This window comes from Zalophus californianus, chromosome 12, assembly GCF_009762305.2.
Source record: "Zalophus californianus isolate mZalCal1 chromosome 12, mZalCal1.pri.v2, whole genome shotgun sequence".
In the NCBI taxonomy this organism is placed as follows: domain Eukaryota; kingdom Metazoa; phylum Chordata; class Mammalia; order Carnivora; family Otariidae; genus Zalophus; species Zalophus californianus.
In genome coordinates this window covers 53,305,303-53,320,540 of record NC_045606.1, presented here as the reverse complement: position 1 = coordinate 53,320,540, position 15,238 = coordinate 53,305,303, and the positions used below count along the sequence as shown (strand labels likewise).

General features: G+C 42.6%; 1 protein-coding gene across 1 annotated transcript in view; it reads right to left on the bottom strand.

The window, feature by feature from the left end:
* Nucleotides 1–15,238, bottom strand: part of DNAH11 (dynein axonemal heavy chain 11) — a 327,809-nt gene that overhangs the window by 76,008 nt on the left and 236,563 nt on the right. The window contains exons 61-63 of the mRNA XM_027574450.2: nt 13,568–13,669; nt 6,977–7,111; nt 1,784–1,954 (exon numbers count right to left, since the gene is read on the bottom strand). Coding sequence (XP_027430251.1) covers nt 1,784–1,954; nt 6,977–7,111; nt 13,568–13,669 — 408 coding nt within the window. The remainder of the gene's footprint in view (nt 1–1,783; nt 1,955–6,976; nt 7,112–13,567; nt 13,670–15,238) is intronic.

Sequence of the window (15,238 nt, the reverse complement as noted above, 5' to 3'; positions counted from 1 at the left end):
GCCACAGGCATGCCAGGCCCACGGTTAAAATGACTATGTGTTCAGCATATAGCATCAGAGAGGTGCTATTTTGCTCTGGGGATAAGTTTAGCATGTTCAGACGTTTTGGATAAGTCAATCAATTCTATTGTTTTATTTGTACGACTTCTTCAAAACAAGATTTTATTTAATGTTTGGGCTTTTAAGTTAGTGGGAAAATACACATGGGTTGACAGGAAACTTCCTAGAAACACACACACTAAATAATGCTCTATCAGCGATTCAAGACCGATTTTAAAATTAAATTTGAGAAGGCACGATTTAAACTTAAACACTGTAAAATGACTAGTACCTGAAGTTCCCACCGTCAGGACTATGACATGCCCGAAAGTGAAGAGGAACTGTAGCAATGAGAAGACAAGGTGAAGTTCAATAGTTTGGACAGATCAAGAAGAAGGTGAATTTCCCTATAATTTTGGAAACAATGAGAAAGCTTTGTGGATGATGGAGAATGCAGAGGGGACCATGCAAGAGGACAAATGTCAGTCTAAAGTAGGCACGGGGTGACCCGGGCAAAGACACCCATACAGAGGACTGAAGTCTGGTGAAGGCAAAACTGAGAAAAAGGGCCTGAGCAGAGTCAGGTAGCTGATACCCTGAAGCTCACGACACAGTCAGAGTTGGATGGTATCAGCAGAATGCTTTATCTTCTTACGTAAAAGCTACATTAGGGCAGAAATACTTAAAGAGAAGCCTTGCACTTTCGGGGAGTAAGAGAGATAACCACCTTTTAAAAATCCTCGATATTACAAATGTTTGATACCAAAGGTATGTTAAATCATTACAAAAGGATTGTTCTTTTAAAATTATCAATTATGGAATGCCTTTAATAGTGAATTTTCCCTCCATCATTTCATTTCATCTGCACGAGCGCACAGACATGTATTTATGTCATGAAAACAACTATTGTGAAAACTGAGGCATTATTACCAACGTAGAACGTTAATATACCCAGAGATGTAACGATATCTTAAGGGCTTCTGTCAACTGAGCTGACACAGTGTCGCAGAGCAAACAGGGGCGTGGAAATCAGGAAGTCAGACTTCCTCTTCTATAGGACCTTAGTCACTTAGACTTCCATGACTCAGTTTTCTCTTTTATACAAGGACGATCATGAACTAGATGATTTTATATCTTCCAAATCTGTGATTTCACTTTGCTCGTGGGTTTGGATTTTTAGATTTAGGAGGAGTTATTTTTATACTTGCATACAAAATGCTCACTTTTTATCTGAAAGTAGGTGTGAAAAAAAAAGTCTTTAACAAATAACCCATGTCAGGAAGAAAACAAAACTTCATGTTATACCATAACAATATAACAATAACTATAACAACCCCAATTTGATTTCAGTTATCAGTTTTGTTAAAAGCAGTTTTGCAATTGTATCACTACAGTGTATACAGTACACTCGTACGGTATACACTGTATATACAGTATACAGTATATACAGTATATATTTACACTACGATTCCTTATACAGTATATAAATATATACACTGAATATACAGTATACTGTATAAGGAATCGTAGTATAAAAAATAATTTATTACTTTTCATCTCTCTGGTGAAACCATCATTTAAACAAGAAACACTGTGACACACAAGAAATGTCTTTGTCCTATGAGAATTTCCAGTCAGAGAGTCATGGTAGAGGTACCAAAGAGCCTGGTATACAGACTGTTTTTTCTACTGAAATGCCAAGATGATGTTTCCAAATGCTGCCAAGGTAAGGAAGTGAGCTTACCTTGTGCTGGAGAAAGGGAACCCACTTGCAGTCTACCAGTTTCTGGCGATACGGTCTTGTAAAGGATCCAACGTAAGACACAAAGGCTGCCGTAAGGAGAACATCTCCACAGAGGGTCTTCTCTTGAGCTTCAAACGATTTAATAGACTGACCCCAGCGAATCTTCTCTGACTGAAAGGCAAAATTACTCAGATGTAATTGCAGGGTGAACACCAGCTAAAGAAATGCTTAATAAATATGACCACCTTACAGCTCCGTCTTAGTGTACATCCTTCTGCAAAGCCTTTAGAAGGAACAGAACTGGACTGCAAGGCTATCATCATCTTTCTTACGTTTGAAACCCATCATTAGGAAGTGCAGTTTACTGCAGTATGGCATTAGATCTTTCATGTCTCCTTGTTGGATGCCCTCTTTCTTCAAAAGCTGACAGTCACTTTCCCATCCCTCTGAGAGTGGAGGACCAAGAGCTTCGGCCAAGCCTGAGTGATATTAGAATTTTTAATGGCAGCTTGGCGGCTCTGCCTTCCTCCCACTTTGCAGCAATGGTAACTGTACCGCCCTAGACAAATGTCATTTTAAACATACTGGCTATCAGCTGATTATAGACAAAGGAAAAATGACCACCACCACTCACATCAACTAATTAAAATGCAAAGCTTTAAGAGCTACCTATCCTGGATTCTATTAAAGAATAATGCTGGTAGTTACTAAACTCACTCTATCAGTGGAAGAACCTATAGCCTACGTAAAAAAAAAAAAAAAAAAAAAAGATATCAGGAGGGTTTCACTAGGCTTGAAGACAATACACTCAAAGAATGCTGTTGAAGTCCTTCTATCTAGTTGGATGGCCATTTAAAATCTGATTTCCGGGACACCTGGGTGGCTCAGATGGTTGAACGTCTGCCTTCGGCTCAGGTCATGATCCCAGGGTCCTGAGATCGAGCCCCGCATTGGGCTCCTGGCTCAGCGGGGAGTCTGCTTCTCCCTCTCCCTCTCCCCCTGCTCATGCCCTCTGTGTATCTGTGTCTCATATGAATAAGTAAAATCTTTAAAAAAAATAAAATAAAATCTGATTTCCAGGTTAAGTATGTGGAGGCCTTAATATTGGATTTAAATAAAACTGCAATAAATGTCTATGGATTGTCTGAAGGACAACTCACTAACTCACCGTTTGATGCATGCTAAAATTAGCTATCACATTCTAAGAACATGCAAATTAATAGGTACTGAAAAAAATCAGCAATCTGATAGTCCAAGCAAAGAAGAACCCTGTGGAATTTAGCTCTGCTTGTGAAAGAAGAGAGACAGCACAGAAAGCAAAAATAATGTATGTCATAAGAGACTGGAATGCCAGTTCCCTGCAAGCCACCATAATAACCATAATAACCACCAACACGGAGGTTGTGAAATTAGCAAGTGAGAATGGTTATCAAAGCTATTTTAAGATTGTCTCTTTGCTTTGCTTGATAAAGATCACCTCGAGTTAGCCATACAAACACTAAGGAACTTCACAACTCTTTAGCCCTTGTTAGAGAATTCATTACTCTCCCTCCTCAGCTACCAACCATATATCCATTAATTTTGAAGAGAAATTTCTCATTTGCCTTTCCTCCATCTTTGTTGTCTTTGGATAGTAAATGATAAACAATAAAGTGCACCCACCTCATTCTCCAAAACAGCTTTGAAATTTGAAGATTTACTAAACACAGACTTATCAGCTATTGAAATCGTCAATAATTTCACTATACCACCCACGCAACATAAATCATTACTGACATTGGCTAACAAGGGTTTAAGAGTTGGAACATGTCCTGTAATAAATTTCTAGACAGTTAAAAATCACTATAATTTTATTCTAATGCATTATAGATTGCCTGTAATGTCATCCTGGCTGGGGTGACCCATTTCTAATTTTGAACAGCTGTTCAGCTCAGGAGTTAGTTAATGATTAAATATAAATTGCCTGATTTATTAGTCTGAATGGTTGAGACTATAGCTTCCAGGTCAATGCTATATAGACAAAATCATCAGTCTTGATGCTTTTCAGAAGTTAACTGTCTCCTGTTCTAGTCAGAAAGAATTTATTCTCAAAGGAAAAGGTCTGACGTTTTTAATTAATCCTTAAAAACGTGTGTATGTGTATACAAATATATATGTAATTTGTTTTTTGGCTAGTTAACATGCTTTCACCTTCTTTCCTCATCTAAATCATGAGTAAGCAAAGCCTTTGGAAGACATTGCCATGTGACAGACACAGGGTAGAGCCTGCTCTTTACACTTCATGGAAGTTTTGGATATCCCAAACCTACTACAAGGAAACAGTCCATTAAATGGCACTTTTTTTATTTTCGTAGGTACCTCGCAAGTGGTGAACACTTCAAACTACTTAAATCAAATCCCTTTTGATGGGAACGGGTATAAACTCCACTAATGGCTGTGGAATTTCTCAAGTGAGCTAAGAAGAAAGAGTCAGTCTTCAGAGGGCTACAGAAATTTTTTGTTTTTGAACCCAGGAGGCTCCCCAAACTCAACCACTTACTCATTCAACAAGTATCTATGGGTGCCTGTGATGGGCCAAGGATTATCCTCTCTACTTGGGGATCAAGCGGTGCAGACAACAGATGTAGCTCCTGTTCCGGAGGAGCTTATATTCTAGTTAGGGGAGAAGACCTCCCCCAGAGTATACGCATTCACGTACGTACATATGTAAGTATGTCATGTGGTGGTAGATGCTGTGAAGAAAACAAAGCCAACTCAGGGCAAAGAGAGCTACGGCGTGGGGGGGGTGTATGGGCAGAGTGAAACCATGTGATAAGGAGAACTTTCAGCAGCCGCCTGAAGAAAGTGAGGGAGCTAGTGATATCATGATTTGGAAATGTGTAAGCCATGTGAAGGAAAGAGGCAGGGGCCACAGGTGTAAGAGTGACTGACAGTACGAGGAAGAGCGTGGAGGCCAGCGAAAGCGGAGCCAGAGGGAAGGTGACAGACGTGGGGACAGAGGCATCTGGGAGCCAGATCATGCAGGCCAGTGAAAGCCTTTGGACTGTATCTTGATTTAGACAATTAATTATTGGAGACTTCTGGGAGAGGGAAGACATGAATGAATGTAATTTTTTAAATTACTCAGGTGCAACAAGGGGGGCAATACTCCAGAGCTGAGGAGTGGGTGGCCTGGACCAGTGTGGGGGAGAAGCCTGGGGTGAGGAATGGACTTCAAAGGCAGAGCCAAAACAATATGCTGATGGACCAGGTATGGGTCAAGAGATAGAGCACAAACACTCAAGAGTGAGTCCACAGCTTTTGGCTGTAACCGTTGGAAGAACAGACTTGTACTAACTGAGATGGAATGCAATGAGTGGATTTTGCAGGACGGACCTTGAGTTTATGTACAATGAACCATGAGTGTCAGAGAGGAATTGAGTTCAAATTTGTAGTAAATTTTAACTAGATTTTTTTTTTTTGAAGTCGACTTTCAAAGTGAGGCTGCCGCCCAGCCCAACCCGTCCTACACACATCCTCCCCTCCTCTGTTGCTAAGACAAACCGGATTTTCAAGAGGGGTGATGTGTGCAGCCCCACGAGATGAACTGTTATTGGCTAAGCCAAGGATGATAACCCCATCTGCCATCTTCCTGGCCTTCTTTGAAGCTAGATGGGGTCAATCGAGTTCTGGCTAAAGAAGCGTTAAGTGGCTGTCTGCTAGACAGGTTTCCAGGAAAACTTCAGTTTTTCACATAAAAGGAGAAGAAACCAGGCGCTACAGATTATTTTCTCTCCCCCGGAATCTGGAGGTCTAGCAGCCGTCTGGGAGGAGGCTGCAGAATGCATGAGGGTGAAGGACCACGGGCTAAGTATGGAGAAGCAGAAGGGTACAAAGAGATTCAGTGTCTGACCACCAATTCCCCGAATCAACAATGATAACTGCCCAAAAAAAAAAAAAATAGCCCAGGTAGACGGTTATTTGAAAAATAAATTCCCATTTCTCCAAGCCACTGTAAATCAACTTTCCTATCACCTTTGGTTAAATGTATTTCGAATAGTTCAGTTATATACTTCTGGTAGCACTTAAAAAAAAATAACAGCTTTACTGAGACTTAATTCACATATAGTGATATTCATCCTGTAAAGTACGTCACTGAGTGTTTTTTAGCATATTCACAGACGTGTATGATCCTTCCCACTAATTTGAGCATGTTTCTATCACACAATGGACAAATTCTATACCTATTAGCAGTTACTCCAGACTCTGCCCCTTTGTCCAGACCCTGGCAACTGCTAATCTGCTGTCTCTGTAGCCTTGCCCATTCTGGACGTTTCATATACATGGAATCATGCAACATGTGGCATTTTGTGTCTTTTTTCACTGATTTCCATTTATATTTTCAAGGTTCCTCCATGTTGTAATATGTACCAAGACTTCAATCCTTTTTATGGTCAAATAATAATCTATTGTATGAATATATTATACATTGGAGAGCAAATAAAACCTGGGACTTCCTGAGGACAAAGGCTGTGTATTCTTCTAATGCTCGTGTTCAAACAGGAGAAATTTATTAAGAATTGTTTTGAAAGCATTTATTTAATAGGGGCACCTGGGTGGCTCAGTTGGTTGAGTGTCTCTTGATTTTGGCTCAGGTCATGATCTCAGAGTTGTGAGATTGAGCCCCATGTCCTGCATGTACTGGGCACGGAGCCTGCTGGTCTTTCTCCTTCTCCCTCTGCCCCTCCCACCCTGCACCTTCTAAAATAATAAAAATCTTTAAACAAATCTTTATTTAATAGAATAACCATTAACATTAGTATGTCAGTCACTTGTCAAAAGATGTCATAGGAAGAACAAACCAGCCAACCAAGCAGGCTTAGCTTTAAAAAATGTTCTGATGATACAACTCAGTGGCAAATGTATATTAAAAGGATCAGACAACAGTTCAACCCCACAGTTATCCAACACCTGCCCTCGGTTTCTAAGATAGCCTAGAAAGCCCCTGAGTTTGTGGCTCTATACTAAAAAATGCAAAGAATCCATCACTTCTTCCTTTCAGCCAGCTGCAACTACAGTGTGAAGGCTGATTATTTCCTTTCACTATTGATTCCATGTCTATTCAGTTATTATTGACAGCAAATAAAGATAAAATCCAAAAAAAGGGTGATCTGAATATTTTAGTTAGAATTTTGGAAGAAAAGGTCAACTTGCCTCAAGTTCCTTGACAAGCCTGTTGGCTAGTTCAATAGTTTTGTTGGTTTGGTTCACCTCTTCTTGACATTGGACTTTCTTGGCTATTGCTTTTTCAAATGAAGCTGTGAGTCTGCTCAGATGTCGATCCAAAGCCTAGGTAAGAGTGAAAATTAGCTTGTGAGCCACTGTTAGGTAAAATGGAAATACTATAATCATCTTAAATCATCTATTATCTTCAGGTCAATCAAACCAACCTCCCTGCCTCCTTCACCTTTGCCCCTGGTAAGCATACATATTTCACCTGCCTTCTGCACTAAGCAGAGTGTACACAGCCACTGGGTGGGGTGGGGGGGGCAGTGGACGAGCCCTCCAGACTCACACACACCCTGGGTACACTGTCCCCTCTCCCTTGTACCTAAGCCTCATCCTCTGGTACCATCTTTATTCATAATAATGGTCATCTTTTGGTTCTCCACCTCCTGACTCTTTTCTTATTTCTCAATGATCAGTAACTCAGGCAATGAAGAGTGGTATTGATGACAGTCCCTCCAGACCTCAGCAACCTGACCCAGCCTGGGCCAGATTGTAGCTTCTGGAAACGGGCAACTGAAACTCAGAGGTATGTCATTGCTTTTAGCATCAAAAGACTGGGAAAGAGGTGTACATTTTGGAGGGCTTCATATGGAGAGGGACCATGTTCAGGGGCACAGGAAAGCAGGGAAAAACCATGCTGGAGAAAGAGAAAGAAAGGGCAGCAATAGGAGACGTCACAAGGCTCTGGAGAGACACTAACAGACATTCACAGCAGCATCCTCTTTTCTGGATCTCTTTCCTCCTGAGACCAATCACACTTCTTTCCCTCAGAGCTCTGTCACTCATCCTCATCTCCTTTTTGGCTTAAGGTTTTCTAAGTAGGTTTCTGTTACTGATAGCCAAAAAAACAAAAAACAAACAAAAACCCCCAACTAAGATAACAGTACTAGGGAGACTCCTCACTACAGCATCTTGCTATCTGTCAAATTCTAACAATCCTAAAGATTTATAACACTGCTTTTGTGAGTGAGTCCCAACTTCTAAGAGACTTTAATAAGCAAACCTGTAAGAACATACACTATTCATCATTTAGAGATTGCTTATATTCCAATGACCCAATTACCACATCACAGTCATTAATGCAGCACCTCTAAAGAAAAAGGTGTACGGGTCCTACTTAAGATTAAGATGCAAAATAAGATCAAATATATGAGAATGGGAGAAGACCATCACACATCATCAGTTCGAAATCAGATTAAAATAAATAATATTTAAGTATTTGTGTTAGGTCAAAGTACTTGTGGTTCCCTAAAATAGAGGAGCATACGTGAACTGTGGCATCCAACACCCACGTTCATACTGAGACTCCGCTACCAGCGAAGGGGCATCAAGGTGGACTGCTTACTTGACCTCTCTGTGCCTCAGTTTCATCATCTGCAAAATGGAAATAACATTACCCAATTCATAGGGCTGAACTAAATACACACAGAACTAAGGTATAAAATGGTTTATATTCATTCCCTGCATAAAGTTGGGAAGGGGAGCTGGATGTTGGGACACCACAGTCTCTTGCACTGGTTTCTGGGTCTCTAGTGAAGAAGCACGGAGAGCTTTTGTTTGGGATGCTCTTTCCTAAGATATCTACATAGCAAATCAGGAAGACAGAGACAGTGTTCTTCTCTGGGCAGAAGACAGAATGGCCTCCTGGCAAGAAGAATAACGACAGGTTTCTTTCCGGGGGAAAGGCTGAACAAGTCTAGTTGCTGTGCTCTCTACACTGGGCTCGTGCGCCTGGCATGTCTCAGCTGAGACACTCACAGGAGAGGACAGCATCAACTCTTCCCCAGTGCATCAGTCCCGTGGGGGCTGGGGGCCCAGAGAAGCAATGCACGACATCCGTGCTGCTGGCTGCACTATGCATCACGGGGTCCCCTGGCCTCTCTCCCCCAAGGGTCAGGTCTTCCACCCGCCTCCATAAAACTAAGGCAGGCTAATGGTTGAAAGACCTAAACGTGAGACAGGAGTCCATCAAAATCCTAAGGGAGAACACAGGTTGCAACCTCTTCGACCTCAGCTGCAGCAACGTCTTCCTAGAAACATCGCCAAAGGCAAGGGAAGCAAGGGCAAAAATGAACTATTGGGATTTCATCAAGATAAAAAGCTTTTGCACAGCAAAAGAAACAGTCCACAAAACCAAAAGACAACCCACAGAATGGGAGAAAATATTTGCAAATGACATATCAGATAAAGGGCTAGTATCCAAAATCTATAAAGAGCTTATCAAACTCAACACCCAAAGAACAAATAATCCAATCAAGAAATAGGCAGAAGACATGAACAGACATTTTTCCAAAGAAGACATCCAAATGGCCGACAGACACACGAAAAAGTGCTCAACATCGCTCGACATCAGGGAAATCCAAATCAAAACCTCAATGAGATACCACCTCACACCAGTCAGAATGGCTAGAATTAACAAGTCAGGAAACGACAGATGTTGGCGGGGATGTGGAGAAAGGGGAACCCTCCTACACTGTTGGTGGGAATGCAAGCTGGTGCAACCACTCTGGAAAACAGTATGGAGCTTCCTCAAACAGTTGAAAATAGAGCTACCATACGATCCAGCAATTGCACTACTGGGTATTTACCCTAAAGATACAAATGTAGGGATCCGAAGGGGTACGTGCACCCCGATGTTTATAGCAGCAATGTCCACAATAGCCAAACTGTGGAAAGAGCCAAGATGTCCATCGACAGATGAATGGATAAAGAAGAGGTGGTATATATACAAAATGGAATATTATGCAGCCATCAAAAGGAATGAGATCTTGCCATTTGCAATGACATGGATGGAACTGGAGGGTGTTATGTTGAGTGAAATAAGTCAATCAGAGAAAGACATGTATCATATGACCTCGCTGATACGAGGAATTTTTAACCTCAGGAAACAAACTGAGGGTTGCTGGAGTGGTGGGGGGTGGGAGGGATGGGGTGGCTGGGTGATAGACATTGGGGAGGGTATGTGCTATGGTGAGCGCTGTGAATTGTGCAAGACTGTTGAATCACAGATCTGTACTTCTGAAACAAATAATGCAATATATGTTAAGAAAAAAAAAGAAGACAGCAGGAGGGGAAGAATGAAGGGGAGTAAATCAGAGGAGGAGACGAACCATGAGAGACGATGGACTCTGAAAAACAAACTGAGGGTTCTAGAGGGGAGGGGGGTGGGGGGATGGGTTAGCCTGGTGATGGGTATTAAAGAGGCACGTTCTGCGTGGAGCATTGGGTGTATGCACAAACAATGAATCATGGAACACTACATCAAAAACTAATGATGTAATGTATGGTGATTAACATAACAATAAAAAATAAAAAAAAATAAAAACTAAGGCAGGCTAACTTGTTAGCTTGCAAGTAGCGTCAAATCTTGGTTCCTTCACAGTTCTTGACAGGCCCTGGCCTCTCAGGTTCCAGAAGTAAATGGAATGAAAAAGGAAGGGACCCAGCCCAAGGGACCCAGCCCATCAACTACCCTAAAACCAGGGCTTCGCACACTTGAGTGTGTATCAGAACCACCTGGGGGGCTTGATAAAACCCAGATCCAGGGGTATGCCACCACAATGTCTCATTCTGTCGGTCTGGGGTGGGGTCTGAGAATCTGTACTTCTAATGAGTCCCCCGGGGGCCCTGCTGCTGCTGCTGGTCTAGGGAACACACCTGGAGAACCAGGGCCCCCAAGAGAATGACTTCAGGTTTTCTTTATGCCCACCCTTAGCTCCTGTAGATTTGAGAGACACGCAACCTTTCTTCCACTCCAACTCAGCCAGTTCTTTTCCGTTCTACCGTCACTAAAAGGCCACTTTTTAGTCTTAAACTAGAGATCAAGAGTGAAAGGAACAAAAACATACAGACTGGCGCTGGCATGAATGAAGTGCCATCACGGCGCCAATGCCGGTATCAGACACACCCGTCCTGCACGAGGCAGGAAAGCAACAGGAGATGTAAAATCAGGAGGAAAACCCAGGAGGGAGGAAAACTCAGAGGTGGCAGGAAACGAAGGCAAAGCTAGCAAAAACTGTAATTTCACTTGGGCTCCAACATTCATCTAACCTGTGCCAACACACAGCAACAACTCAGAGGTACTTTGTCCTCGCCGCCACCAGCATGGTGTCTTCACAGCGAACAGAACCCTGGTGGGACGGCAGCGACATTAGTAACTACTCTTCGGAAATCTATTTGTGGTAGGGGTATAGAGGGAACCCATTCTTCATCAAGACATTTCAATTATTACTCTGTCTTCTTTTCTGTGTCTGCAAACTTAGCTCTGAGGCTTACTGATAACGTGAACCTCTGCTTACATTGTGAGTCTCTGAAAACAACCGGCATGAACAATTCTATTCAGCTAGTTGCAGTGTCCAAAGGATTACTAATTCTACAACCACAGAAATTCTTATGTTTAGGGTCACATGTGGCTGGCACCCTCATCCCTCTTTCTATAAACATTAAATTGCTTACAATGGAGATGAAGCCATTCACAGTAGATGGCAACTTTTTTAAAAGGCTCTGGTCAAGGTGACAGAGTTTTGACCAATGAAGGTAATTTTTCTAAAATGAGTATGCTTGCTCTACGTTTATCTAAATCAACAGTTTGCCTGTTTTTCTTGTGATAGTCACCAGGTATTTATTGAAGAGCATGTATGGTGCTATAATAGGAAATGTGTGTGAATGCTGAAATGTTCCACACCTTAAGAAAACTTTTGGGGTTATTAACCACCTTATCAAAATAGCTATCAGAAAGAAGGCATCTCTTCATGATTGAAGAGTAAAACGGACCCTGTCTCTAGAATGCAGGAACTCTTGTCAGTCGTCTTTATTTTTGTGCTCATGGTTCAAATTCTAGAGGATGAGGCCCAAAGTGGCAAAGCATGGATCGTATACCCAGCCCTCAGCTGGAGAAGGCCAGGGCATCTCTGGGAAAAGCCCTACCTGAGTGTATCCAATGAGGAGGGATCATTTCCCCAAGATACATCAGGCTGTTATCACCCCGAGAAGGTAGACTGGATCCTTGGGAGCCACAAATCACAAACGCCCACCTTGAAAGGCAGCTGGTACAATCACTGTGTTACAGAAACAGAACCAAAGCTCACTTAGGCATTCCCTAAGTTGCCAGTGACGGACAGCCTCAGCACTCTGACTGCGCTCCTCCAGGCCAGGCACAGTGGGCTCAATATCCTTCTTCTGGTTCGCGCCCCCTCCCCACCTGCCATCAGCCAGCCTGGCCCCCACTTCGCTCTCTCCATCAGAGCTGCTCCTTAGTGGAGGCCCTACAGGGACCCACCACAAGGCCTCGGACTTGTCTGCCTGCATCGGGACACTTTCCTCCCTCCTGCCTCTACTCAAGTTGTTTAAAAGTTAGTTTAATCACTCCATCAGCCTATTAAAATCTTTCAAAATTTCTAATTACACTCGTCAGATAAAATTTAAATTCTGTAGCATAAAAGTCAAGGAAGGCCTTTGCTCACCTTTGCCAGTTCATTCCTTGTCACTCTGTACTACTCCCGACCCTCCCCCGAATGCTCATCTTCCTTAGGGCTCTGGCCCGTTGAGTTTCGTCAAGTGCACCAATTGCTTCTTCCTTCTTTGTCTTTAGTCTTTGCTAGGAATACCTTTTCCAACCTACTTATCCTCGGGATTCCTAGGAAACTCGGGAAGCCCATGTCAAGTACAGCTTCCTTATGAAATGTTCTCTAATTTCTCCAGGAAGAATCCTGTTTTGTTGCCCCCTCACAGATACACATAGTCACAAATGTACTTATAACCCTGGGCTGGAACGACTGGATAGATACATAGTTGTAAAAATAGTAACAATGACAGTATTTGTAGCTGATATTCTCTAAGCACTTACCATGTGCCCGGTTCCATGCTAAATTCTTTTTTTTTTAAGATTTTATTTATTTATTTGACAGATTGAGAGAGACAGAGAGAGCACAAGCAGAGGGAGCAGCAGAGGGAGAGGGAGAAGCAGGCTCCCGGCTGAGCAGGGAGCCCGATGAGGGGCTTGATCCCAGGACCCTGAGACCATCACCTGAGCTGAAAGCAGATGCTTAACCGACTGAGCCACCCAAGCACCCCTCCCTGCTAAATTCTTAATATTAATTACTCTCATTTAATCCTTATAACCCTATCTAAGAAGTGCACGCTATTATAATGCCTATTACACAGATGAGCAAACAGAGGCTCAGAGAGGGGAACTAACTCATGCAGGGTGAGATAGTACACGATGCAGCCAGGATATCAACCCAGGCAGTCTGGCTCCAGAATCCTTGCCTTTAACCACCATGTGCTATGCTCCTCTTTCTACTACCAGACCAGGAAAGACTTTTAAGTGCAGAAACCATCAACATTTCTACTTTTTCAGGTCAGGGTCTAGCATACAGCAGACAAAAGACATCTACTGAATGAGTACCTAAATGAGTGTATCGATGAAAGCTCAAGCTCCTTTGTGCTTGCTTGGACTCAGACGTGACCCTGTCTAAGGGGGGAGGTACCATTTTTAGTGTTACATTTTGCACTCACCTCAAGCTTCTTCCTGATAGCCTCGAGTTTTTCAGTAGCTGCAGCCAATTCGAAGTTGGCTTGGGCTAACGCTTGCCGTTTGGGCTCCACGTCACAGTACACCTGAAAATCCATATGGAGTTTAACTCATGGGGTAATGAGAGGCAAAGAGGACACATAATCATTCAATCCTACATTTGAGGGAAGCTTTGTCATTAAGATTTCTATCTCGGGACGCCTGGGTGGCTCAGATGGTTAAGCGTCTGCCTTCGGCTCAGGTCATGATCCCAGAGTCCTGGGATCGAGTCCCGCATCGGGCTCCTGGCTCAGTGAGGAGCCTGCTTCTCCCTCTCCCTCTGCCTCTCTCCCTGCTCATGCTCTCTCTCTCTCTGTCAGATGAAATAAAATCTTTAAAAAAAAAAAAAAAGATTTCTATCTCACCCAGCAACTTGGGTTTTATTTCTTAGCAATGGCACTACCCAATGGCAGAGCCAAAATCTACACAGCCTTCCAAGTTCTGTTTGGTTGTTCACGATTGAGTCATTGATTCCGGACAGGAGAGTTATAAATCCTTGCTTAAAGTGCTATAAACATCAAACAACATTAAGATGCTACAGTAAGTCTGTCCTAAAATTTGGAGATAATCTTCCTGTCATTAGAAACTGCAGTGGGCAGGAACTATACAGCTCAAGTCGGGACCAAGTCTTGACTTTAAAGCAAAACTAAGTGTGGAGAAATTCTCTGAACCCAGAAAGGACCGTAAGAGATAGCCTCACAGTATTAACCGTGTTTGCACTTTCCAAACTCCTGCCAGCTTTCAGGGTATGTTATCTGAACGGGTGGTTTGAGAATGTGGGGCACCCACTTTCTTCCCTGTTGGCGAGAGAGGAAGGAAATGACGTTTTCTCTTTTACAGCAAAACCACACAGAACATAGCCACCATCTAGCTCCATGCTTATCTACCTATGGTGCAAAGAGCGCACAGGGGTCAGACATGTTCTTAGGGAGAGAGGCCATACATCAACTACCACCTGTCCAAACGCTTGCTCTATACAGGCTTCCACTGAAGAGATAGATCCATAGGGTCCCACTCCCGTGGGGGCCCCAATATAAAGTCTACAACCTGGTTTTACAAAAATCACTTTGGGACTGCCAGTGATTATACTTGGTATTTCCTCAGTAATTCTGTTTTTGAATATAACATAACCTTCCAAGAAAAAAAAAATGAGATGGTTCTTCCAAGTTAAGGGCCATCCATTGTTCCCTTTTTACATCCAGCCATCTGCAAAGTGCTGGCAAGACAGGTGTCAGGCAGTGAGTACCTGATAAATAAATGACTAAACAAAATAATCATCTCTCCCTATGCTGCTTGAAAATACAAACTTTAGATTAGACCGTAATACGGTCAGAACGGTATTTGTTGTTAAAATACTAAAGCAAAAAAAAAAGGGGGGGGTGGGACTATTTCCTCATCTCATTAAGTCTACAATACATGGTGTCAATTTCTGCATTGACAGCAGGGATTGAGTTGAAACATGAATTGAGACCTGCAGTTGCTTTGAGCCAATGCAAAATTAATATTTACTAAAATTTTAAAAAGATTTTATTTATTTGAGAGAGAGAGAGTGTGAGAGCGCACAGAGGGAGAGAGGGAGAAGCAGACTCCCCGCTGAGCAGGGAGCCCGATGAGGG